Source organism: Oryx dammah, unplaced genomic scaffold (assembly GCF_014754425.2).
Source record: "Oryx dammah isolate SB20612 unplaced genomic scaffold, SCBI_Odam_1.1 HiC_scaffold_21, whole genome shotgun sequence".
Lineage (NCBI taxonomy): Eukaryota > Metazoa > Chordata > Mammalia > Artiodactyla > Bovidae > Oryx > Oryx dammah.
Window position 1 is genome coordinate 10,389,432 of NW_024070205.1, and position 27,309 is coordinate 10,416,740.

At 36.7% G+C, this 27,309-nt stretch overlaps 1 protein-coding gene and 1 pseudogene across 4 annotated transcripts in view; one reads left to right on the plus strand and one right to left on the minus strand.

The window, feature by feature from the left end:
- The window catches only part of RPS6KC1 (ribosomal protein S6 kinase C1), a 208,102-nt gene that overhangs the window by 40,670 nt on the left and 140,123 nt on the right, over positions 1 to 27,309 (plus strand). For 3 of the 4 annotated variants that reach the window (XM_040263157.1, XM_040263158.1, XM_040263159.1), the window contains 2 exons: positions 7,784 to 7,899; positions 18,936 to 19,029. In XM_040263157.1, coding sequence (XP_040119091.1) covers positions 7,784 to 7,899; positions 18,936 to 19,029 — 210 coding nt within the window. The remainder of the gene's footprint in view (positions 1 to 7,783; positions 7,900 to 18,935; positions 19,030 to 27,309) is intronic. The other variant, XM_040263160.1, reaches the window with a different exon arrangement.
- LOC120880000 lies at positions 13,528 to 16,285 on the minus strand (annotated as a pseudogene).

Sequence of the window (27,309 nt, forward strand, 5' to 3'; positions counted from 1 at the left end):
TCATTTGACAAGTATTGGTTCCCTGAGTTATGCAGATTTTACAAATGTTGGCCATTTTCATTAAATAGAATCCGAAAATGTTAACTGTCACCACAGATCTCTAAAGGAAATTTTTTAAAGTATTAGGAAGCTGTCAAGCTTATAGTGAATTGACAGCTTGAATTTCATCACTGAAAATGCCATTGGTTGTTTTCTTCGAAGTGTTAGGCTCACTTTGTTTATTTTTGAGAAAATATCTGTCAGATATCCAAGTCGTAGTAGTTTATATATTTTTTACCCACCGACTTTTAAAAAGAAATGGCCTCAAGTATTGAGGTTTAATAAAGTTAATTTTTATGCTTCATCACACACATTCTTATGTAAAACTGGCATTAAAAAATTTAATATGAGTGGCAATAAGGAATATGATGATTACTAAGTATAGTTTGGTGCCATTGTCTTGGTTCATGCCAAGAGGTCAGCAGTTTTACTGCCATTGCTTTTAGATTACCAGTGCAGATGTCCATGTGGTGAAAAATGCAGCTGCTGTCCTGGTGTTATTATGAAAATGTTTTTGACCTTATTGATTCTTTGAACGCCCTTGGGGGACCCCCAGCAGTTTGTGGACTACACTTTGAGAACACATAACATAAGTCTGAACACATATATGTGTATACAGATTGCAGCATTTTTTCCCCTTTATTTATTGGAATATAGTTCCTTTAGTTTGGTTAGTTTCCGCTGTACAACAATGTGGGTCAGCCATTTGTATCCATATGCCCCCTCCTTGGGTCTCCCTCCCCCTCCCCCAGCCCACCCCTGTGGGTCATCACCGGGCTGGGGGCTGAGCTCCCTGGGCTGCTCAGCAGCTCCCGGCTGGCTGGCTGGCTGTTTACCCGTGGTAGGGCATGTATGTCAGCGCAGCTCTCTCAGTTCCTCCCTCCCTCTCCTTCAACAGAAGAAAACTGAAGCTGAGTTTTCTCACTATATGATTGTATGGATGTGCCATACAGACTTAGCAGGATTCTGCAGCTATTTGGGGTACACTGATATGAAAACATGTCCAAGATTTATTTTTAAGATAAAGAAACAAATGTTGCATAGCAGTATGTTTAGTCAGATCCCATCTGTATTTAAATAGACATTCATGTTTGTGTGAAGACGTACCTAATGTGTGCAGCCTGTGGGGACATGAGTGGAGGGATATTTTTACTTTTGACCTTACACTTTCTGTATTGTGGAATTCAACTGTGCCCAAGTAGCTTGTGACCTTGTGCAAATTAAATGATCAGCTTGTCACTGGGTGCAAGGGAATGGCTTCTGGATTGGTTGAGATTCTTAGCTATTATTGTCTGTTGCTAGTTGGTTATTTCCAACTTTTCTACACATCCTTATATATTAAAGAGTGAAAGTTTCTTATTAATCTTAGTAAGTAAGCAATTTATCTCTTTTAGTAACTGGTGCAGTCCATTTGTAATACTTATAGTTGCAGTGAACCCTGCAGGCAGCAGCTGTGGCTGTGTGAAGGGAAGTTTTAGTTAATCATCTATCTTTTTAGCTAGTCTCACATTTTTAGTACATGAGCCTCAGCTGCAAAAGAGTCCTGTTTGTGATTTACAGAACCATCAGATCTGTAGTTACTATTCGAGTGTTTCAGGGAAAAGAATATGCCTTTTGGAATCAGATTTAGGCCCAAATCTTCTCTCCATTGTTTACTAGTGATGTGCTCTTGTACAAAGTAACATCTGAGCCTGTGTTGTTATTGAGGAGTTAGGGATTATAGCTTCCTGTCCTGAGGATCATATCGGTGCTTGGTGCACACCAGCTCCGTTAGCCCTCATCTGTCGCTCGGTCTGCCCTTCCCCTAACGCACCACACTCTCCGTGTCTCCTCCGTCAGTGTGGCCCGGCTCCACTGAGAAGCTTCCCGTTAGCCTTTCAGGGCTCTAGTTGTCTTAGGAAGTTCTCTGTTTCCTTTGGGGATAGTTGAGATGGTTGTTTTCCCCTCCTGGCTCTATGTCTCACCGGTCTGGCACTTAATTCATTTTATTTTTCTCCAATTTTTTTAACTTGCAAAATTTACAGAAAAGCCTAAAGAATAATATAGTGCACAGTTATATACCTTTGGCTCAAGTTCGCTAAAGAACATTTTGCCACATTTTCCTGTGTCTGTGTGTATCATTTTTTTCCTGAACCGCTTGAGAATACATTGCAGATTTTGTGACATTTCATCCCTACTTCCATATTTCCCGTATTACTCAAGAAATTTAATGCTGATGTAATACTGTTGTCAAATATGTAGTTAATATTCAGTTTTCTCTAATTATTCTAATATTTTTTTTTAATCGAGGATCATATCTGTAGGTTCGTTTCTTTAGACTATTCCTTATGCATTTTTTTGTCTTTTCATGACTTTGACATTTAAAAAAATTATTATTTTGCTTTTGTTTTAAAAAATAACTATTTATTGGCTGTGGTGGATCTTTGTTCTGACATTTTAAAAGAGTATTAGTTTGTAGGTTTCACAATCTTGATCTTTTTTGCGATCATGAAAAACTGTTTTTTGTTTGTTTTGTTACATCTCTCCTCACACTGTGATTTCCTGTGAGAATGGGAAAAGCAGCTCCTGGCAGATGTAGGAAGGAACTGGCCCGACATTCCCTACCTATTTGACCTCGGTATTTCTTACTAGGGTTGGCCTGGCATTCACAGCTAGGCTATGTTGTTCTCCTGTTGCGTGTAAGCAGTTTCACAGAATAGGAGCATTAGACAAGGGCGCTCCGTGTCTTTGGAGCAAGAGTAAAACAAGACCACTCTGTCATCATGTCTGAACACAGACTAAAAGATGGACATTGTCAAGTCACAAAGATGACCAAGCTTCGCTTCATCCCGGCTACCATGGTGACTGCAGAGTTTCTTTTATAAATCACAGCCTTAGCCTCTCTTCATTCTTCTTGCTTCATAGTAAAATTTATTAAAACCATAGAATCAAAGAAGTAGATAGAATTAACAGAATCTTAGAATGGCTCCCACTTCCTGAAAGAGCAAACAAAGCCCCACTTCTTTGAATCTTTCCCCCAGCAGCCAAGAGAAACTCTAATTCTCTAAGTCCTTTCTAACACCCTCTGAGTGAAACGCCCCAGGGTTCTCCAGAGTATACATTCTCCTTAGTCGGAAGGAGTCTTAAATCTAACTTCTTTAACTAGAGGTATGTTCTTGGTGCTGTTGACTAGAAGGAATTCACACCTAAGGACTCGGCCTCTCTCTTCGTTTTGCCTTGTGAATGAGTTTTTAATACAGTTAGGAATTAGCACCAAGCTTCTCTGGCTAGTTTCTTACTGGTCAAGGATAACCTTTAGTTTTGTTTAACTGGTTTTTGGTTACTGACAGTTGCATTTTAAAAAAGCTGTAAACCCTGCTTTCATGAGTTGTTCTTCATAATTAAAAAAATGGAGAAGATTTCAAAGACAGCTTAGAAATCAAAGAAAGTAAAAGTAAAGTCGCTCAGTCGTGTCTGACTCTTTGTGACCCTGTGGACTGTAGCCTACCAGGCTCCTCTGTCCATGGGATTCCCTAGGCAAGAGTACTGGAGTGGGTTGCCATTTCCTTCTCCAGGGGATCTTCCCAACCCAGGGATCAAACCCAGGCCTCCCGCATTGGAGGCAGACGCTTTAACCTCTGAGCCACCAGGGAAGCCCAGAAATCAAAGAGAGAGACTATTTTCAGTGCTTTACCAGCTTTGTGAGAAGGTTTTGGTTTAATTTTCCTTCTGCCGCTTTTAATAGCAAACCATTGTGGAGTAATTTGGAGGTGGTAGAGTGACTTAAAGATAATATATACACACTCACACACAAATAATATAGTACATAACGTGTAATACTGCATAATAAACCTCAGGAAAAATGTGTTTTACATTTTCTATAATAAATTACCTATAATTTTTCTACTCTTCACAAGAAAATAAAATTTCCATTCTGTAAATGGAAATTTAAAGGCTGTAAGAGAAGCACCTGTTTATAATTTCTCATTGTTGACTTTCAAGGGAGGTTATGATGATATTAAAAGATTAATAGTTTGAGAGTGTCCCCTCGGGCATTGTCTCCCATTAGAATTACTGTTGAATCTTGCTACTTTTAAATTTAATTGTCAAATTAGGTGGCTTTGATACATGTGTTAGAGCCAGTAGTCATTGCATTAAAATTTATCTGCTTCTCTTTGTCTGTGCTGCCAATACTGTTTTTTATTTTTGTTATTCTGAAATATCTTGGGAACAAAGAAGTGAACATGTTCTTTTATCATATTTGTTCTGATGAGAGGATTTAGTGTAATTGAACCTTTTAATGCATTAGCCTTTAATTTTGGTTGTACTCTGAAAAATGTTCTAATTCATCTCTGCTTGTCCAAGTTTAGTGGAATAGAAATGCATAGATCAATAGAAATAGAGCAAAAATGCACTTTTGACATGTTTATTCTACTTAGAAGTTGATATACTCACAACTTAAGCATTTAAATCTACTTTAATGGGGAGGTGAGGTGAGTCATTGATCACACTAGGATTAAAGCAGCCAAATTTTTATGTATTTGTTTCAACTAGTAAACTAGCGTTTTTTTTTAGGATGTCATCAAATATGGGGAAGTTTTTCATTTATATTTCTCAACAAATTATTAGTTCATTTAAAGATACTATCGGGTGGTCTTGTGGGTTGAAACATAATATAATGTGTGCATTTTCTGGATTTCTGTTCTAAGATTACAGATGCTCACACAATTACTACTACTAAATTTATAGGTACTGCAGTTTGCTTTTTTGTTTAAAGGATAAATATGCTGGACAATAATCGTAAGCACTGATGAATACTCAAATTCTTATTTAGGCAAAAGAAGGGATAATGGACATTTTTAGCTGTCATTTTAACCTGTTTGGCCAATGTGTTTTTTCCCCCAGGATTGAATATCTTAGGTTGTTTTCAGGCCAGAGAATTTGTGCTACATGTTACAGTTCTCAGAAGTTTGTTTCCAGATAATATTATTGATAGGTAAGCTAGCAGTGTCACTTTAGACGTGTTTTTGTCATTGGAAGAATTTAATGTAGTTGTTGAGTGTGAACTGGAAACTAGTAGATTTAGCATAATGGATAATATTAGTCTTGGCTTCTCAGGGCATATGCTCTGGATGTAGCTGCAGGCAAGGTGGCTCCAGAGTGATCAGGAATCCAAGCTCCTTCCTGCCTTGTTCTGTCTTGTTTTAACCTCCCACATCCTAGTCCTTCCTGGAAGGGGAAAAGGAGACAGAAGAAAGAGGAGGAGGGGGAGAGTGTGTATAGGAGGGTGTGTAGCAGTTATCTCTTAAAGAGATTTCTGGTAAGCTGCAGAATAAATTTCATTTATATATTTTTGGCCAGAATTTAGTCCACATGTAACCTCAAGGCAAGCTGGAAATTATTGTCTATTTTTCCCCGCCCTGGGCTTCTCAGATAGCTCAGTGGTCAAGAACGGGCCTACCAATGCTGGAGACGTGGGTTTAATGTAGGAGACGTGGGTTTAATCCCTGTGTTGGGAGGATCCCCGGAGAAGGAAACGGCAACCCGCTTTAATATTCTTGTCTGGAAAACTCTATGGACAGAGTTTCTAAGTTTTTATTATTTACTCATACAGTCAACAAAAATATATTAGCCCATTCTATATACTGGACAGTATAATGGTACTTGAAGATTTAAAGAAACCATGATTGGTTTATTAAGAGCTTATTATGTGCTTGATGAGGAGGGCATGGCAACCCACTTTAGTGTTCTTGCCTAGAGAAACACATGGACTGAGGAACCTGGCGGGCTGTGGTCCATGGGGTTACAGAGTTGGGCACGACTGAAGTGACTGTGCGTGCGTGCATGTGCTTGGTATGGAATTATTCATTTTGAGTACCTTGTTCATTGTCTCCATTTTGTAAATTAGGATGTCATCAACCTAAATTTTATAATTACCAAATGAGAGAGCAAGTAGTTTGAACCCAGATCTATCTCTTAAACCATTTCTTTCAGTTGTCATAAAGTTAGGGTTAACATTTCATTAGACTCGAGACACACTAAGCTGAGGCATTTAATTGTTCAGTTTCAAATTCTTGCCTTGGGTAGTATAACTAGGAGTCTTTCTCTCTTTTTTTTAAGGTTGACTAGCGTTTTTGTGATCATACTACCTTGCTTATTTACACTTCATAGACTTGTAAAAACCTGTTCATTTTTTATATAACTATTTCTATTGTTTTATATATATATATACACATATATATATACCCATTTCTATTGTTACATATATATAACCATTTCTATTGTTATATATATACACACTCATTTCTGTTGTTATATATGTATAACCATTTCTATTCTATTTCTGTTTAAAAACCTGTTCACTTTCTGTTGTTAACCATTTTAAGGTGATGTCATGATTAAAATCAACAAGCTTGAACCTCAGTTATTTTCCACAAAGTCTAGTTATTATCTTAAGTTTGTCAGCTGGGAGATAGTGTAATCTTACATGTAAGTGCTGGTTTTAAAGTATGTTGGATTAGATGTGTGTGATGTTTCCTAGCTTAGAACATCCTTTTTTTTTTTTGTAATTCTGTGCTCTCACAATAGAGTTGAGCATTTTGAAACAAATTTCCCTATAAACAATAGGGAGAGTAGAGATTTGGCACAAATTTAGTTAGCATACCAAAATTTAATCATTAACTGTGTTTCTGAGTGAGTGGAAAACAGATGTGATATTTTAAAAAGTTGCTAAAAAACAGATTTCCTTACTTTATCGTTATATTAAGTACTTAGTAAGCTCCTGGAAGAAGTGTGGCAGGGTAAAAGTGACCTCTTTTCTCTTTGTACTCTCGGATGTACAGTATTTAATGCTTTGACTAAAGCAACTGAGGGCTCTGTTTTAATCCGTCTATTTCTTTCCTCCCTTTCACTCATTTGCGGCTCTGTGATAACTGCTAAGAAGTTGATTTATTTCCAGTAAGTTGTGGTGCCTATAACTAAGAATCTCTTTATGCTTCTGTTTTCATTAACATTTTGCAAAGTAGTCAAGTATGGGATGTGTTACTTTTTGATTTTATAGTTTTTTAAACCTAAATTGCAATCAGTATGATGCCAACCAGTAATCTTATTTGAGAGTAGTACAAAATACTCATATTTGAAAATGTCTTACCAGCATTCAAACTGTATATATCATTAAAAAAATTTCTATGAAAACTCCCTTTCGATCACCTTGTAAACCAGCGCTCACTGCGCCGTGTGGGTTCTCACAAGCGTGCTTTGTGTACACTGATAGCATCGCACGTGGAAATTGGCTTGAAAGCTTTTTGCTTCAAGCTGAGGTGTTTGACCCTACTGCCATACAGATGTTCTCATAATTTCCTCTCTTCGACTCCTTTTATAAATCAAAAAGGAGTAGGAAAGGGAAAATGATATGAGTAATTGCAATATTAAATTACTGTAGAAAACTATTTGAGTTCTTTATAATTCTCTTTTCAACTTTAGTTTCAAATTGCCAGCTTCTTAAATGGTAAGTTTTCTGTATTGACAGCCTTTAGATTATGACAGCACTATTTATTGGCTAGTTGCCACCTCTGCCTCCTGTTTTATGAGAAACGTTCCTTTCTTCCCTGGTGGGAGCACGAGTGATTCCAGTTATGGAGACTAGATTTGACTTCAGAAGACTGCGTACTGATCACAGCAAAGAGCTTTCTCATTGGGAAGCTCAACTGCTGCAAACCAGCTTTGGTCTTTCTTTGCTTCAGTGTTGACTCTTGTTTAATTCTAGGGCGATTTGCTGAAACCGTTATTGAAGAGAGGAGACAGTGTGCTGAAGATCTGCTGCAGTTCTCCGCCAACATTCCTGCCCTTTATCACAGCAAACAGCTTGAAGAGTTTTTCAAGGTTTGCTGTTCTTTCTGGAATATTTTGTATCTTATTAAATGTTTTTATTTTCTAATTTGTAGTAAAGCAAGATTTAAGTTTTTTTTTTTCTTCCTCAAACAAAATGTCACTTACTTTTAAATTTCATTATTTAGTAAAATAACTAGAAGTTAATGGTAAATAACGGTGTCTGGCATGTCTTCTGTTTCTCTTGTGAAAATGTGTACAGTTTGTGATTCACCGATTTAAGAAAATTGTTTCAGAGGGCTTAAAGATTATCTAATTCATCATAATTGAAATACTTAAAAATATTTAAATATCATGAAACTCCAGTAGTTATCTTCAATTTTTGAGGTTTCTTTCAGTAATAGACTTCTTTTGGGGACAGAAACCACTGTAAGTCCATATTAAATTTGTTCTAATTAGACTAATTTGTGTAAAGATAGAACAAAAATAGTTCATGTACAACTTAAAAGAGGTAGTCTAGTACAAATTGTATTACCAGAGATCTTTGGATATTAGTGTTTTAAGTTTCTTGACATGAGATGCCTTCATTCTGAGTTCATTATCATTTTTACTAATAATATTCTAGTTTATTATGTATTGAATTTTTGCTAGTTGTTTGTTAACATCAGTGTCTTTATTCAGTATTAATGTCTTAATTTTTCTATTACATTTAGCTTTCTAGACTAAAGCTAGATGATTGTCTCATAATTATTTTTTCCCTTCCTTAACTAAACATCTTAGTTGTATAAATGTAATTTCTTAGAAAATGTAGCCAGCAAGGTAAAGAATATTATCTACAAAAGGAATTTATTTTTTATAGTCTATTTTAGTTTGCTGAAGGAATTTGATCTTTTGAAAGACATTACAAACTTGTGATTTAGAAATAATAGTAGAAAAGTTTGTGGTAATTAGATTCTTGCTGATTGACTTTGTTGCTTAATTTTTCATTACTCTGCAAACTGGGCTGAGATGATGAATTGGCTTCTGCTTATGACCTAATGCAGATATTTAGGATAAAAGACCAAATCAAATTGATACAGTATTAGCTATTTGCTAAATATAGCTATTTCTGTACAATCTATGCTTATAGAAAAAGACAGCATTATTAAGCAAGAAGACTATTGCTTTATAGAAATTATGAAAAGCAGTCTTGCAAATTAACACATACCAAGGGCTAAAAAAAAGAATATAGAGATCAGATCGTAGATTTTGAATAACTTAAATAAAAGCTTTCATTCTGTTTCTTTTGGATCTGGGAATTCCTCATTGTAACTGTTGCTGAAAGACACTTATTTTTGGGTTGTGTGAAATGAGAAACAAGAAGAAGAAAAAATTGGGCAGTTTAAGAAAAGTCAAGCTGGTCTTGGAAAATATCTTGGAAATATCCTAAGCAGTCTGTTTGGTGGGAGAGGTATACTGATTTGATATCATAACAGTGATGCTTAGTTTCTTAATGTAGAGATGAGTAAATATGGTCTTAGAAGGTTATTTAAGTCCCAAGTAAGCAACAAAGCAAAACTTACCTTGTTATCTTGTCTGTCTCACACAATAAAGTTTTTTTTTTCACATATGTACATATTTTAAAATTATAGTTGATTTACAAGATTATGTAAGTTTCAGGTGTACAGTATAGTGAATCACAGTTTTAAAGGTTGTACCCTGTTAATAGTTACCGTACAATATTGGCTATATTCCCTGTGCTGTACAGTATACCTGGTACCTCTTAATCCCCTACTCCTATTTTGCTCTTCACCTTTTCCGTCTTCCCACTTGTAACCACTAGTTTCTCTGCAAGTCTGTTTCCTTTTTTTGTTTTATTCATTAGTTTCTTTTTCAGATTCCACATATAAGTGATATCAAACAGTATTTGTCTTTCTCTGACTGACTTTTTTCACCAAACATGACACCCTCTGAGCCCATGCATTGTTGCAGATGGCAAAATTTCATTACTGGGGTATGTAAAATGGTCAAAATCACTTTGGAAAACAGCTTGGCAGTTTCTTAAAAACATAAACTTCTGTTGATCTGTGTGCCTGTTCTTTTACTAATACCATACTGTCTTGATTACAGTAGCTTTATGATAAGTTTTGAAATGAAAAAGTGTAAGTTATCCCACTTTATTTGTATTTTTTCTGAGTTATTACAGCAATTTTGATTCTTTTGAATTTTCATTAAATGTTTTAACATCCATGTGATGCTAAAAAGTTTGTCCATGTGAGCACAAAATTCTGATGAAATTTTGATTGGAATTGTATTAAGTATACAGTTCAATTTGGGGAGAATTGTCATCTTAATGTTATAATCTGTGAACATGAAATAACTCACCATTTATTTAGGTATTCTTTAATTTATCTCAGCACTGTTTGTGGTTTTCCTGTATAAGGTACTTCTTTTGCCAAATTTAATACAAAATATTTTATTCTTTTGATGCTATTATGAATGGAATTGTTCTTGCATTTAGCATTGTGCTTTAAAGGTTTATCCATGTTATAGCCAGTATCCTTAATTCTTTAATTTATTTTTAAATACTAATTATAATTTTCCTTTGTGTGTATCCATAGATATACCACATTTTATCTCTTCATCAAGTTGATGCACATGTGGGTTGTTGTCTCCTTTGAGTACTATGAATGATGCTGTTATGAATATTGGCATACAAGTTTTTGTGTGGACATTTTTTGTTTCTCTTAGGTATATACTTAGGAGTAGAATTAATATGGGAAGATTTTAAATTCTAATTCAGTTTATTTTCTTGTATTGGTCTATTCTAATTTTCTCTTTTTGCTTGATACTTGATATAGCTTGGTAACTTGTGTTTTACTAGGAGTTTTCATCTAAATCCTGTAATTTGTTCATACTGTTCACTTACAATGTTTCTAACTCCTATAGGAATGGTAGTGATGTCCTCTCTTTTCATTCATAATTTTGGTGATTCGTGTCTATTTTTTCTTGACCCATCTAGCTAACAGTTTGGGATTTTTGTTGATTGTTTCAAAGGATGGACTTGGTTTCATTTATTTATTTTTTTTTCCCCTGTATTTTTCTATTTCGTTTCACTGATCTCTGTTCTAAACCATATTGCCTTCCTTTTGCATGCTTTGGATTTAGTTTGATCTTTGTCTGATTCTTCAATTCCTTAAATTGGAAGCTTTAGTTATTGATTTGAGATGGTTTTTCTTGTCTGACATAGGCATTTACAGCTATAAATTTCCCTCTTAGCACTGTTTGAGCCTCATCTCATAAGTTTTTGCTTTATTTTCACTTTTATTCAGTTTAAAGTATTTTCTGATTCCTTTTATAATTTTTTCTGTTGACCTATTGGTTATTTGGAGGTATGTTCTTTAATTTCCAAATGTTGTGGATTTCTTAAAGTTTCGTCTGTTACTGATGTCTAATTTTGTTTTCTTGTGGTTGTAATCAGAAAATATGCATTGTATGATTTCAGTCCTTTAAAATTTATTGAGACATGATTTATTTCCTAGCATGTGCTCTACCCTGGAGAATGTTACATGTTGACACATTCTGTTGTCAGAATATTATATTTATTAATACAGGTGGAGTAAATATTAATTCAAGTTAGTTGATAGTATTCATTATCCTTGCTGATTTTCTGTATAGTTGTTCTAGCAATTATTGAGATTGAGGTATTGAAATCTCTAATTATTGTTGAATTTTCTATTTTTCTTTTAAGTTATGTTGATTTTTACTTTATTTTGGGCCTTTTTTGGCATGTGCATGTATGTTTAGAATTGTTCTATCTTCCTGAAGAAATGATTTACTTAATCTTATGAAATGTCCCTCTTTCTAGTAATGTTTATTGTCTTAAAATCTGTTTTGTGTGGTTTTAATATAGGCAGTCTAGGTTTCTTACAGTCTCCATGTACTTTTCTTTTAAATTTTGCTTTCAATCTGTTTGTATAATTGAATCTAAAGAGTACTCTTACATGCACTATATATAGTTTGATCCTATTTTTTTAATCTAGTCTGAGAACTGCTGTTGTTGATGTGGTATTTAGTCCTTTTGTATTCAATTAATGATAAGACTGAATTTTTGTCTGTCATTTGCTATTTGTTGTATGTCATACATATTTTTTGTTTTTTTCATTTCTACTTTATGCCACCTTTTGTATTAAATAGGTATTGTTTAATGTACCACTTAAATTCTTTTTTTTTTTTTTCTGTGTGTGCTTTTATTTAAAAAAAACTTATTTGTTTGGTTGCCCCAAGTCTTAGTTGTGGCATTCAGGCTCAGTAGTTATGGGCATGGGCTTAGTTGCTCTGCCTCCTGTGGGGTCTTAACTCCCCCACCAGGTTTTGAACCCAGGTCCCCTGCGTTGCAGGGCAGGTTCTTAACCACTAGCCACCAGTGAAGTCCCTTATGTATGTACTTTTAAAAGTTATATTCTTACTGTTTGCTCTAGGGATTAATGTATGCATATTAATTTATGACAATTTACTTGAGAAGAGTACTAAATTCTAGTCAAGTAGAGCTTTCTGGTGCAAAGTTGCTCTATCTATTTCTCCTTTTTTATTATTATCATCATAGATTAAAAAGTGCAGACATTACTTTGCCGACAAAGGTCCATCAAGTCAAAGCTATGGTTTTTCCAGTAGTCATGTATGGATGTGAGAGTTGGACTATAAAGAAAGCTGAGCACTGAAGAATTGATGCTTTTGAACTGTGGTGTTGGAGAAGATTCTTGAGAGTCCTTTGGACCACAGGGAGCTCCAATCAGTCCATCCTAAAGGAAATCAGTCCTGAATATTCATTGGAAGGACTGATGCTGAAGCCAATACTTTGGCTACCTGATGCAAAGAACTGACTCATTGGAAAAGACTCCAATGCTGGGAAAGATTGAAGGCGGGAGGAAAAGGGGACGGCAGTGGATGAGATGGTTGGATGGCATCACCAACTCAATGGACATGAGTTTGAGCAAGCTTCCGGAGTTGGTGATAGACAGGGAAGCCTGGCGTACTGCAGCCCTTGGGATCGCAAAGAGTTGGACTGAGTGACTGAACTGAACCGATACCTCATATATAAACAGAACAATACAGTGTTACAGTGTCTTTTTAAAAAGTTAAGGGAGGAAAAAATAAGACCACATATATATGTAGTCTTTCTGTTTGCCTTGTTTCTCTCTTTGTTTTTTTTTTGGTGTTCTTTATTTGTCTAGGTGGATTGGAATTACCATATGTTATTCTTTTCTTTCAGTTTGGAGGACTGTAGTTTTCTTTTGTGTGTGTAAGGCAGATTTGCTAGTAATAGAGTCTCTAGTCCTTATCTGGAAATGTTTTTATCACCCCATCTTTTTTAAAATTTTAAGAATAATTTAATATGTTAGCTTTGACATACAACTATATAATAATGTCAATTTTAAATGTAAAGAAACAGGTCCTTATAGGACCAAAGTAACCCCTGGGCCATGAGATTGGTTTTTCCTTTTTTTTTTTTTTTTTTGTTTCAACAATTGTGCATACAATGGTTCAGCATACAAGGAAGATGTGGTGAATATGAGAGCTGTAGTTTGCAATATACCACATCTAGAACTCAGAGGAGCTGAATTAGACAGAAGTGGTAGTCGTTCTAGTTAGAGAGTCAGGAAACATCTGGACAAGTTGGTCTACAGCATCAAAAGCATCCATTTAAGTGTCTTTTTTCTTAATGATCAGAGGCCCCATATTGTCTCCAATTTCTTCATTGTGTTTTGTGTCAGATCCAACACAGAATGGGAACTATTTTGGACCTTCAGCAGCGTCATCAGTACCCAGCTTTATCTGCCAAATCTTCCATGTCAAAAGCATGTACTACCTTGGGGTTGTCTTTCTGGATGAGAGGGTTTCCCCTAGATTTGTTGTGATGATCTTTAAAATCCTTCGTAAGCTAGATAACCAGTTGCAGCTGTCGCAGCAGCAGTGGTCACTGCTTCAGTCCATTCAGCTTGTATGCTGGACGTCATGCTCACGGCACTGTCCCTTGCAAGGGTGCGCCTTTACTCATCATTTTTAAAGAGTACTCTGGCAGACTGCAGTTCATGGGATTGCAAGAGTTGGACACAACGTAGCGCTATCTTTCTCTTTCTTTTTTTGCTAGACATAGAGAATTATCGATTGACATGTTTCTTTCTTAAAAAGTTCATTTATTTTATTTTTGACTGTGCTGGGTGTTCGTTGCTTTGCGCGGGCTTCCCTAGTTGCCGTGAGCAGGGGCCTCTCTTCGTCGTGATGTGTGGGCTTCGCATTGCGGTGGCTTCTCTTGTTGCGGACCACAGGCCTAGGTGTGCACAAGGAGCTGCAGGACGTGGGCTCAGTGGTTGCGGCTCGAGGGCTCTAGAGTGCTGGCTCAGTAGTGTGGCGCACAGGCTTAGTTGCTCCGCAGCATGTGCAGTCTTCCTGGATCAGGGATCGGACCCATGTGCCCTGGGTTTGTGAGTTTTATGTGAGATTTAAGTCACATAACGTAAAATTCACCATCGGCAGGTGGGTTCTTATCTACTGTGCCACCAGGGAGGTCCCACAGTGTTTCTTTTAGGGTTTGAACTTATTCCTCTGCCTTCTGTCCTTTATTGTTGTTTATGTGAAGTCCGCTGTCAATTACCCTATGGCTCCACTGTATACATCTTTTTCTGTTACTTCTTTCAGAATTTAGCCTTTGTCTTTCAGTTGTGTGACTAGGGGTTGAGCTCTTTCTGTTTATTTTGTTTTGGGTTTATCTTTTTACATTTGTAGACTGATTTTTTAAAATCAAATTTGGGAAGTTTTCTGCCCTCATCTTCTCAAATACTTTTTAGCCCTTTTTTCCCCTCTCCTGTTTGGTACTACCATTATATATAAATTGGTATGTTTGATATTGTCTTGTAGCTCTCCCTGATTCTCTTTATTATAATGTTCATTTTTTTCCTATGATCTTCATATTGGATAGTTTATATTGATCTTCAAGCCCATTGACTATTTGTCTTTCTCAGATCTATTGTTGAACTTCTCTAGTAAATTTAAAATTTTGTTATTAAACTTTTCAACTCCAGGATTTTCATCTGGTACTTTTAAAAAAAATTGAGATCAAGTCACATAACATAAAATTCAGCATTTAAGGTGTACAGTTCAGTGTTTTTTTTAGTATATTCACATGGTTAGGCAACCATTATTACTACCTAATTCCAGAACATTTTTATCACCCCATAAAGAATGCACATTAATGAAGTCTCCTCTGTGTACAGTTGGGAAGGTCCCCTGGAGGAGGAAATGACAACCAACTCCTGTATTTTTTCCTAGAGAATCCCATGGACAGAGGAGCCTGGCGGGCTACAGTCCATGGGGTCGCAAAAAGTCGGATATGACTGAGCAACTAATACTTTTACCTTTAAAGAAACCTTAGAGGCTTCCCACGTGACTCAGTGGTAAAGAATCTGCCTGCCTATGCAGGAGATGTAGCTTCCATCCCTGAGTCAGGAAGATCCCTGGAGGAGGAAATGGCAGCCCACTCCAGTATTCTTGCCTGGAAAATCCCATGGACAGAGGAGCCTGGTGGGCTACAGCCCAGGGGAAAGCAACGAGTGGGACACAACTGAGCGACTGAACACACAAATAAACTTTATTTCCATTAGCGTTCGCCCTTCCTACACCATTTGCCCCATCCTGTAGAAAACACTAATCTGCTTTCTGGCTTGATGGATTTGCCCATTCTGGACATGAATGGAACCATCCGATATATGGTCTTTTGCATCTGACTTGTTTCACATAGCTTAGTGCTTTCAAGGTTCATCTGTATTATATGTAGCATGTATTAGTACTTAAATCCATTTTATGGTTGAATAACATCTATTAAGTGGATACAAATATATCACATTTTGTGTATTCACTCTTCATCACACTTTTCTGTTTCTTTGAATATCTTGTAATTTTGTTGTTGAAAACTGAAAAATTTGGATAATACAGCAAATCTGTGTTCTAATTTGTTTCCCCTGAGGGTTCTTGCTGTAGTTTTCTCAGTGTGTTTAGTAACATGTCTGTTCTAAATCTGTGGAGTCTGTCTGATGTACAGTGTGTGACCGCTGCTATTTCTGCTCAACATAATATCTTTATTGTATTTTTAAACCTGGCTTGGCGTTGGCTAACCCTGTGTAAGCATAGCTTGGGTCAGCCAGTGATTGTTCTTTGCTTGTACACTGTGTTTCATTCTATTTCTCCCTTGATGGTGACGATGCTTTGTGTGTTTTAAAGGTTTGGGCATGGTTTAAGTTGCTCTGGCTTTTGTTTTCCTCTGGGATCTCTTGCACTTCCTCTGTGCATGTGTACCCTCTCATGGTTTGCCAGGGATTTGCAGATAGCTTGATCCCTCTCTGGTTTTTCGTTCATGGATAGGTGGAGAGTTTATTAAGAATAAGAACCCTTACAGCTCTGCCATTTTCTGGACCTTCCTGCTAAATGTCTGGTCCTTTGCTAACTGCAGCTTTGTGCTGCTACTGTTTCTATGTTCTTGCCATGTTTGGCACTGAGATTACTACTGTTGTTGATGACACTGGAGTGGACCTCTTTCTCTGCTTAAATCTGAATCATGCCAGCCTCATCTGCAAGTGAATCTGCTAGTTTTTAAGGTTTGTCTTCCCTTGTATGATTACCATGGCAACCCAGATGGGATGGAAGATGGAAACAACCCCAGGCAAGAACGCCACAAACTCCCACAGTTCTTACCTTTGGTTCTGTAGTTCTTCATGAGTAGCCACTTATTCATTTGCTCTGTGTTTTTTGTCAGTTTCCAGAGCTCTGGAATGGTTGCTTTGACAGTTTTCTCTAGCTTTGTCATTGCTTTCTCGGGGGAGAGCATTTGCTAACTTCCCACTATGTTTGGATATTCTAGCACATCTGAACTTCCCTCCCCGCCCCCCCCCCCCCCGCCTCCAAATTGACTCTTCATTAATCAAAACCTTTGAGATGCTGTATAATAAGAGTTTCTTTTTACTACATATTCAGAAACACTAAAAGGTTAATATTTTTGAACTGAAGATTTAAAATAGAATTGTGGCATATTTTCCTACTACTTAAGTTCCTCTAGAACAGTTTTTATTATTATTATTTCATTAAAGATTTATTCTTTATTATCTATTTTTTAATTGTTTATCAAATTAGGTAAGTAAAATTTCCGTAGGATTATGAGCTAAAACATTTTTGTATTCGTTAGTATTTTTATTTTTTTATAAGCAGATTTTATATCAGCTAGTAATAATAACAAGTAATAATTTACTGAGTACTTACATTGTTTTAAACACTTCGTATGCATGAAATCTTTTAGTCCTGAGAAATCCCTGAGTTAGTTATATACATGTTATTTCCGTTTTATAGGTAGGTAACTTAAAGTCACACACCTGATAGTGGAAGAGGTGGTTAACGGTTGAAAGGCACTTTCTGTTATGTGAGATTGTAGGTCAAATCAACTTTGTCTATTAAAATGCTCAAAAATACTTCTAGATTTTCTTAGGACTTGGTTTGGATGTTGTTTAGTATTGAATAGATACTCTACTTTTTGGAGAAAAAGTAAATTGTAATCTGTTATTTGAATATTTGAATACATACAGTAAAGTGATAAAAATTAAAACATTTTCAGTGTTTCAGTTCACTTAAAATTCAAGAAGTAAAATTTGATAATTTGAGAGGGACCATTTCACATTTCTCTTCCTTTAACTGACAGGGAGACTTGATGAGGTACAGATGTTGTTGAGAGTTGGGGGAAGGGTACTTGCTGAGTTCTGAGTGCCGAACCAGAGAGGAAATAGGGGGCTTGTCTTTCTCTTTGGCTTTGCTACCCTGGTAATAGTGTGGGGATATAGAACTGTTGGTGGAAGGTTGAAGAGCAGAAGAGCTGTCATTTTAATTGTTGGTTGGTTGGTCGCTAAGTTGTGTTTGACCGACTCTTTTGCGACCCCGTGGACCATAGTCCTCCAGGCTCTTCTGTCCACAGTGTCTCCCAGGCAAGAATACTGGCGAGGGTTCCATTTCCTTCTCCAGAGGATCTTCCCCATCCAGGGATCAAACCTGGGCCTACTGCATTGCAGGCGGATTCTTATACCACTGAGCCACCAGGGAAGCCCATTAATTTAGTTCTTTAAGGGTTATAAGCCTTTAGAGCGTTCAGTCCATAAAGCCACAGCACAAAATCACACTACACCACTTGCCTGACAGAGCAGTCTCTAGTTGTACACAAAGTAAGAGAATCTTTTTAGGCATGAATTTGGAAACTTAAATGTTTAATTAAAATGGTGGTCACACAGATAAATCAGTTTATGTTTATTAAAAATGTTTCCTTAGGGACTTCCCAATGGTCCAGTGGCTAAGACCCTGAGCAGGGTGCCTGGGGTCGATCCCTGGTCAGGGAACTAAATCCCACATGTTGCATCTAAGACCTGATATAGCCAAATAAATATTTAAAAAAAAGTTTCGTTAATAAATTTATTTCATTTTGTGTGCATTGTATTCACATGATTCTCAAATATACTTTTTGGATCACTTGAGGTACTGTGAGGCATGTGGTAGTTTTTAATTTGGTAAAATTAAATGACTCCCTAATGGAGTCCTTCATTTATCACTAATTAGAAAGACTAGTGACTCTAAAGAAACTGAATAACATCCCCCACTTTAGCTGGTGGTCTTTTTCTTTTTCTGCATTTTAAAAAGATGAGCACTTTTGATAGATTTCAAATAACATGCTTTTGTAAAAAGCCACACATTATTAGAAACATTATAAAATTCCTGTGGAATTAAAAAAGTTTTAGAATAGTATAGGTTTACAGAAAAATTATGCAGAAAGTATAGAGTTTTCCCATATATTCACTTTTCTCCCTCAGTTTCCCTTGTTAGCATCTTGCCTTGGTGTGGTACATTTTTTACTTTTGATAAACCAATATGGCTATTCCTGTTGATTTTTTAAAAGCAGTTGTAATCTAGTTTAATAGATGAACATTTTTGTAATTCTTTTAAATAGTTGTGATAACTATCATTCATTCATTACGATATTTTAAAATAGTCACATTGACCATGAAATGTTATTCTAATCTTTTTAGGGTGGGATAATCAATGATGGCTCTGAATTGATCGGTCCCGCTGAAGCTTATCCAGATTCCCTCACTGATAGCTTTCCTGAGTGCAGCACAGAAGGTAAGAGATTTATATATATATATATTTCATTTCAGTGGTTTTGATTGCTGCAGACTGTAAATCATATCTACATTGCCCAGATCAGATGGATATAGGAGTTTGAGAGTATTGCACTAATTCAAAGGTACTTTTTTCTTTACATTTTAACATCATTGCTATTGAGTACATGGTATTGGGTTGATGATACATTAATTGACAGCTTTTTTCTTTCTTCAGTTCAGTTCAGTCGCTCAGTTGTGTCCGACTCTTTGTGACCCCATGAATCGCAGCACGCCAGGCCTCCCTGTCCGTCACCAACTCCCGGAGTTCACTCAGACTCGCGTCCATCGAGTCAGTGATGCCATCCAGCCATCTCATCCTCGGTCGTCCCCTTCTTCTCCTGCCCCCAATCCCTCCCAGCATCAAAGTCTTTTCCAATGAGTCAACTCTTCTCATGAGGTGGCCAAAGTACTGGAGTTTCAGCTTTAGCATCATTCCTTCCAAAGAAATCCCAGGGCTGATCTCCTTCAGAATGGATTGGTTGGATCTCCTTGCAGTCCAAGGGACTCTCAAGAGTCTTCTCCAACTCCACAGTTCAAAAGCATCAATTCTTCGGTGCTCAGCCTTCTTCACAGTCCAACTCTCACATCCATACATGACCACTGGAAAAACCATAGCCTTGACTAGATGGACCTTTGTTGGCAAAGTAATGTCTCTGCTTTTGAATATGCTATCTAGGTTGGTCATAACTTTTCTTCCAAGGAGTAAGTGTCTTTTAATTTCATGGCTGCAATCACCATCTGCAGTAATTTTGGAGCCCCCCAAAATAAAGTCTGACACTGTTTCCACTGTTTCCCCATCTATTTCCCACGGAGTGATGGGACCAGATGCCATGATCTTCGTTTTCTGAATGTTGAGTTTTAAGCCAACTTTTTCACTCTCCTCTTTTACTTTCATCAAGAGGGTTTTTAGTTCCTCTTCACTTTCTGCCATAAGGGTGGTGTCATCTGCATATCTGAGGTTATTGATATTTCTTCCGGCAATCTTGATTCCAGCTTGTGCTTTTTCCAGTCCAATGTTTCTCATGACGTACTCTGTCTAGAAGTTAAATAAGCAGGGTGACAATATACAGCCTTGACGTACTCCTTTTCCTATTTGGAACCAGTCTGTTGTTCCATGTCTAGTTCTAACTGTTGCTTCCTGACCTGCATACAGATTTCTCAAGAGGCAGGTCAGGTGCCTCTTTTTTCTTTCTTAGTGATACATAAAATAATGATTTGTCCTACAATTAATGGCTTCTTAGGTTTGTTGGAATGTAGTATAGTAAGTGCTCGGAATTGGTATTGTTTAGTATAAGAGTGCCTTTCTGAAGTTTATTTAGCTGGATCTGACTTTCAGACAATTAATTTCAAAAGGGGCTTTGAAAGTTTAGTCATATACCAGAAAGAATAAATCTAAGGCAGTTCTAGTATTTTTGATATTCTTTATAATAACATGAGTCTAAACCAAAGCAATTTTTGTACTTTTAATCACTTTAATTCAAGAATGTGTAATCTCTTGTTTTATTTCTCTATTAAGCCATTCTTGAATTTTTAATGAAGATTTTAAAAATTTCCTTAGTTTTCTTCCAGAAAGTATTTTAGATTTAAAAGAGAGATATATTTGGGTACAGGGCTGGGGAGAGTCTTTAAAAATAGGTAAATTAGATTTGCTTGAAGTCGCTTAGGTTTGGTTTATATAAAAGAAAAATCATACACCAGAGACTATTTCTTGATCTGTTTCACGAGTAAGAATTTATGGTAGAAGAGAATGGTTTATGACCGACATGAGAGGTGGTCATGATCTCATTGTAGTGATGGTCTTGTTGGAATGTATACTGATGTTATACCTTGACACGCTAACATAGATCTGTTGCAGTAAATTCTCATCGTGTTTTGGTAGGAGCAACAAGTTCCCATCCATTTTGTGGGTTGATGCACTTAAAATTTGTTTTTCTTTTGGTGAAGAAAATCCACACTGAGAAGTAATTAAAATTTCTTATTTTTCATAGTAACTCCCATTGACTTAAAAGCACAGTCCATTAACTTACATCCAATGTTCTGTGTAATGTATGGGGGATCTTAGGCTGGGGTCTCCTTTGGGTCCTTGGTATCTTCAGCTCCATCCTGAATCAGCTAAGATCATAGAAAAACAATATTGATAGTCATTTTACTTTACAGTCCATCAGGTGTTTTGGGGGAAAAATACATCTATTCTCCATGACTTGTTTTGATTGAGATTCTTGCTAGGCTTTGGAAAAATCTAACCACTTCTTGGGATCCCAAGGTGGCTATTTTTAGAACAAGTTTCCTTGAAGTATGACTCTTTTGGGATAACCTGATCTGGCTGTTGCCTCAGAGACACCCTCCTACTTTTGAGAAACAGGGAGTCAACATTTTCTGCTTGTAAAACTGGCAGATTTGGTGATGTCCATGAGAGGCCAAGCAGGAGACTTAGAAAGATTTGTGGGAGAGTGTTCAGTGAGGAGTACAGTTCCTGAAAATTACACAATCTTTTTTTTTTCTCTCTTTGATTTTTGGTTTAGGAATTAAAGGGTATGTGACTTGAGGATGACTCTGTTCTTTTATATCCTTGATAAGTCTTTATTACCTAAGTAGTTGTCAGCCATGGTGAGAGAAGGGTGTCTCAGGAGCTTATTTTAGTGGAAAGTAATCAAGGATAGGAGTGGTGCAGAGGTCTTTTGTCCTTTGCTTAAGTTTAGAAGAGAAAGGGAAGAGTTGTTATTAGGATGACTTTTCTTGGGATGGTGTTTTAAAATGTGGAAGGCTGTTGAGAATAAAAAGGTATTCATGTTAAAAGAGATAGAACCTAAGGTGGGTTATAACCTTAAACTTACAGGATAGGGTGAGTTTGTAATTTATTGTCCCAGCTGAGACACTTCTGAGAGTTAAAGAAGATGCTATTGTACTTACTGTTCACCAAGACCAGGACTGCTCTCTGGGTGAATGGGCCACCCTACCTACAGTAGAGATAGGGTGTGTTTGTTTCAGAGTTTATCTTTTAACATTTCAAAATGATGAGTTTTCCTTGGAAGCAATTATCATGTTAGGAATATGCTTTTATGGGAGAAACTGGGGGCAACATTTCTGTTAAAAAACACAGAAAAAGACTTAACGATACTTAAAGATAATACTGACATTTTATCCTTTCAGTGCATAATTTAGTTTTCTAACTACATTACCACCTCTGAAACACCCTTGGCTCCATGAAGAATGAAAAGCGGAGCTGGAAAAGCTGTTAATGTTTGTTTTTCACCTCCTCCCTTTAAAAACCTCTTTGCCTGGCTCATTGATCCTGCCCAGATACCTTGCTGACAAATACAGGTTCGAGTATCAGACATCTTACAAATTTGCTGGTATTTGAGAGGAAAAATGACTTTTAAATACCATGAGATTGCCTGGCATCCTGGGTAAGTGCAAGATTTACTTTCACACCAAAAGGTCTGCCAGTCCCAGAGACAACCAAGAGAGAGGGCCTCTCGTAGAAAGGGGGCAGGACAGCTCGCAGCCAGCCGAGCCCCACAGGTGTGCAGGGCGAGGGAAGGTTGTCGAGGGACTGTGGCGGCACATGCTGGTGAAGCGAATTTAGAGCCAGAACGTGAGGAGGTGCTACGCTGCATAACAGCTCCTCTGAGTGTAGGGCTTTAAATGGTGTGTTGAAGGTGGATTCATTTTTCATACTTGTCATTTAGTTTGCCAGTGGAATGAGCCAGCGGGGCGGATCTTAATATGTATAGTCTACTGTGCCAAGGCCCTTCAGTTAGAGTCAGAATGACACATGGCAAGTACATCACCTCTCAGAGAACAGATGCAGAGGCTAAGTGATCATTATTTTTATTAGTACCATAAAATGCAATCAACAAGTCTTTACCTTGAAAGAAAGTTTTCTAAGGAAAGCATGAAGAGTTGGATTAGAGGATTCTTAAAAACTTTCAGTATTTTATATAGTATAGTGTGATAGAGGAAACCCCTTTAAGGTTTTAGAAAACCCAACAATTTGGTGATTAACTGCTTAATGTATTTTTATCTAATATGAAATTAAAAATTATAAATTTTTTCAGTAGGTTTTTAGATGAAACGTTGACGTTGTTTTATATTTTTAAAATGAAGTGCTGATTTGCTCTTCATCTCTTTTGTTCATTGAAATTAAACTATATATTTTCTCAAAGATGAAAGAAGATTTAATTGATTGTTAACATCTTACTTTTTAAAATTCCATCTTTTTGTTGAATTAAACTTAGCCATAAAGTTCCTGTGGCATTTGTGGGGAGCTGGCCAAAGTGGTGGATGGGAATTGAACTTCTTGGCATGTTTCTCTCATCTGTTGGCCTTTTCGAAGGATATAGGTTGCTTTACTGCATGCTGGCCTTAATATTGGAGCCTTTGATGTTTGTGTAAGCTCATCTGGTAAACTGTGTCATTTCCTCTTCGCAGTACATTACTTGACTTCTTTTGCAGTTTTGGGAGGGACATTTTCCAGGTGTATGCAGCAAGTAAGAAAAAGTAATTAGGTGATCATAACCACAGATACAAATTGAGAGATCAGCTTCTTATATGTAGCTTATCTTAAGAGTAAATATTCTTAAATGAACTAGTCAAATTTACCTTTTTTTTTTTCCTTTTTCTTTTTGCCTGTAAATTGTGGAGTGGGAACTCTCTTAAGTGCTCATTGTAGCAATTGTAGACACAAGAAAGGGTCTATCAAGTAAGCTGTCTTGAATTAGCTATTTTAAAGTAAATGAGATGTACATTTTGAGAATAGAATCTATTGCTGGTCCATGTAAGGGACCTTTTCAAAATCACTTTCAGTTCAAAATTTGTGTGTTTATTTGGTGTCAGGGTAATAATTCTTTTCATTATATAGAAAAGCACAAAGATGACAAAATTAAGATTTTAACTTTAAAGTAGAATTTGTAGCAAATGTCCACCAGGTGGCACCACAAGAACGCTAAATCTTGTTACTGGGCTAATTCTAGGTGCTCTGTACTACTTCAGAGTGTGTTTATTCAGTTTGAAGTTCCTTTTTCTCCTGAGTGCTTATCTATTTAACTTTTATTCACTGTCCATTAGTAGTTGAATTTTCTTTGTGGGGAAGTTTAAAATAAATAGAAAAAGAGTAAGTTGTTATTATTAAGATAAGCAGACATGAGAACATGTCCTTGTGTATATGCGTGCATATAAAACAGTTGACACAAAATTACAAAAATTGACCCTTAACAATTCTGTGACTATTGAGGATAACATTGTATATTAAGAGTTTAGGAGTCTGATGGGGCAAATAAAAATTTCACGATATGTTGTGGGAATAGATTTTAGAGTAGAAGGAACACTGGGAATGATATAGATAAATACCTTACTTTATAGTTAAAAATTGGAATTTCAGAAAAGTTAAGACAGATCTGTAAGGCAGTCAAAGCCCTCCAGATATTTAACAGCAATCCCGGACCTGTATTCTGAAATGAGATTTAATTTGGTATAGAAAGCTCAGTATGAACTGCTGTGTGCTGGTCACAGATTTGATTTGCAGAGTAGATTATGGAGCAGCATAAAAAGTTCATTAAGTAAACATGGAAGCCAACTCATGGATCTTTGTTGCTCATGATAAGGTAACAGTACTAGGGTTGTAATTGTGATTGATGTGTTGTTTCCTGTGCTTATTCTTTTTTTTAAACCAAATATGTAGTAAATATTCTGATGTTCTTTTTATAAAATTTCAAGGGTGAAGTAAGACATGTATCAAAAACATTATAAAAATGTGAAATGTCAGAGGAATGGCTCTTTTTATTAACAGTAGCTATTATTGAGTGATGAGTTGGTGATCAAATAGAGGAATCTTAACTAACATCAACTTTTAGGTTTATGTAGTCACTTAAAATCACATTTATAATAAAGACTTGTTTCTTAATGGAGATTGATATGTATGTCTTCTACCTCAGGGTGACCTTTGTTCTGCTAGCTAGATACCTTGCTTTGTGTGTGAAGCTTGAGTCATCGCTACTAGGAAAAGTAGAAATTCCCTTTCATTGACTATGGCAATATTTGAACCTCAGGGCTCAGTGAAAGCTATCAGCTAATAATAATGAGGCCATGTATTTTAGGCATAGTCAGCCATGAGAGACCACCTGTTGTTCTAAAGGAAACTGATCTCTTTTTGCAGAAGGTCTTCAAATACAGATTTCTGATAGCTTATAGTATAAAGATTTATTCTATGGCAACTCAACCTTTTCCCCTGGCGCCTGTCTTTCAGAGATGGTGTCCTAGACAGATTACACTACACTGCCCTACTCTGAGCAGTTCAAAGCACAGAAGGTGAGGGTAGGTAGGTGAACTGGGACGCTGTACAAACCCCTCATGTCTGTAGCTGCTTTTTAACCAGTCACCTGGGGTCCTCTAATAGCCCTGAGACTTGAATCTCTGTGATATGAACCTGGAGGCTGAACACTTTCATAGAACCTTTGACTCCCCCCCACCCCCATCCTTTCCAAGAAAGGCTTAGGTTTTTGACTTGATGGTGTTGGTAAAGGATGCACCTTTTACTGTTCTGATGGCCCAGAGGGCCCCTTTAAACATGGATGGACTTCAGGTTGGTTTAACTTTTGACAAATAGCCTCTGTATTGTCAGTTGTTGCCCTGCATTATCCACAATGTTCTTACTCACTTTAACTGAGAACCTCTTTCTTGCTTGCAGCTCTTTTTATCTTACTTGTTAACTTTCCGGGTTTCAGGGAGCTAGTGTCCATTATGTGTAGCTTTATAAAAAACAGACTGAATGACAAGACCGTGGTTTCAAGGAGTTGGGCAAGCACTGTATTAAGTAGATATATTAAAGATATAAGATGAATAAAATAGGTACTGAGTATTTGCGTTCCTCTCTCTTTATCTTTGTACTCATTGTTGAGCTAGTGATGGGGAATGTTCTTCTTGAGCTGGTTGAGGAGTTCTTCAATGAAAAGAAGGGGAGTTAGCAATTGCTTCAGTATGGAAGAGAAACACATCAGATAATACTAGGTTAGTTGCAGTGTATAGTTGAGGAACATGCTAGTGCCTAGGTTTTTCAGAAACATTAGGGTACATCCTAAGAGGAGAATGAAAGGAAGAAAATAAGGAGGAAGTGTCAGGGTTAGTCTGCTTTGTACAGATCTGTTTTTATAATCATCTCTGTCTTCTCTCAAGTTAGAAATTTCTTGGCACTGGCTGCTGGATGATTCACATAGGTCTACGGTTTATAAATCATGTCTGTATAACACATCTTGATTTACAAACAAATCCGCAGTTTCAGCTCTTGCTGCATCTTCTTTGATATCCTTCACATTCATAGCCTTAAGGACTTGTCACACACATACAGCAAATATGATGAGTCACCTGTACTTCCAGCATACAGAGAAAAGTACTGTTAATGTTTCGTGTACTTTTCTAACCTTTTTTCCTGTTTGTGTTTTTAAATTTTATCTTTTATGTATTTTTAATTGGAGGGTAATTGCTTTATAGTGTTGCGTTGGTTTCTGCTGTAAAACAGTGAGTCAGCTCTAAGTATACGTATGTCTCCTCCCTCCAGAGGCTCCCTCCCACCCCTCTAGGTCACCAGAAGGCCCCAAGCTGAGCTCCCTCTGCTATACACCTGCTTCCCACGAGGCTGTCTAGTTTACACATTGTAGTGTACATGTATGTCAACGCTATTCTCTCAGTCTGTCCCTTCTTTTCTTTACCCGACTGTGTCTAGAAGTCCATTCTCTACATCTGTATCTCTATTCCTGCCCTGCAAATAGATTCATCGGTACTATTCTTCTAGATTCCATATATATGCATTAATATATGATATTTGTTTTTCTCCTTCTCACTTACTTCACAATGTATGACAGGCTCTAGGTTCATACACCTCACTAAAACTGACTCAAACTTGTTCCTTTTTATGGGTGATTAATATTCCATTGTATATACGTGCCACAACTTCTTTATAGACTCATCTGTCAATGAACAGCTAGGTTTCTTCCATGTCCTAACTATTGTAAATAGTCCTGCTATGAACACTGGTGTGTGTGTGTTTTTAAACTAGAATTATACTATATGTACTGCTTTGGAGTTTGTTGTTTTTGATTAACAAAGCATGAATACTTTAGCATTAAATATTCCCCTATAACAATTTTTGTGCTTCATCCAGCCCGGCATTTTGCGTGATATACTCTGCATATAAGTTAAATAAGCAGGCTGACATTATACAACCTTGACGTACTCCTTTCCTTAT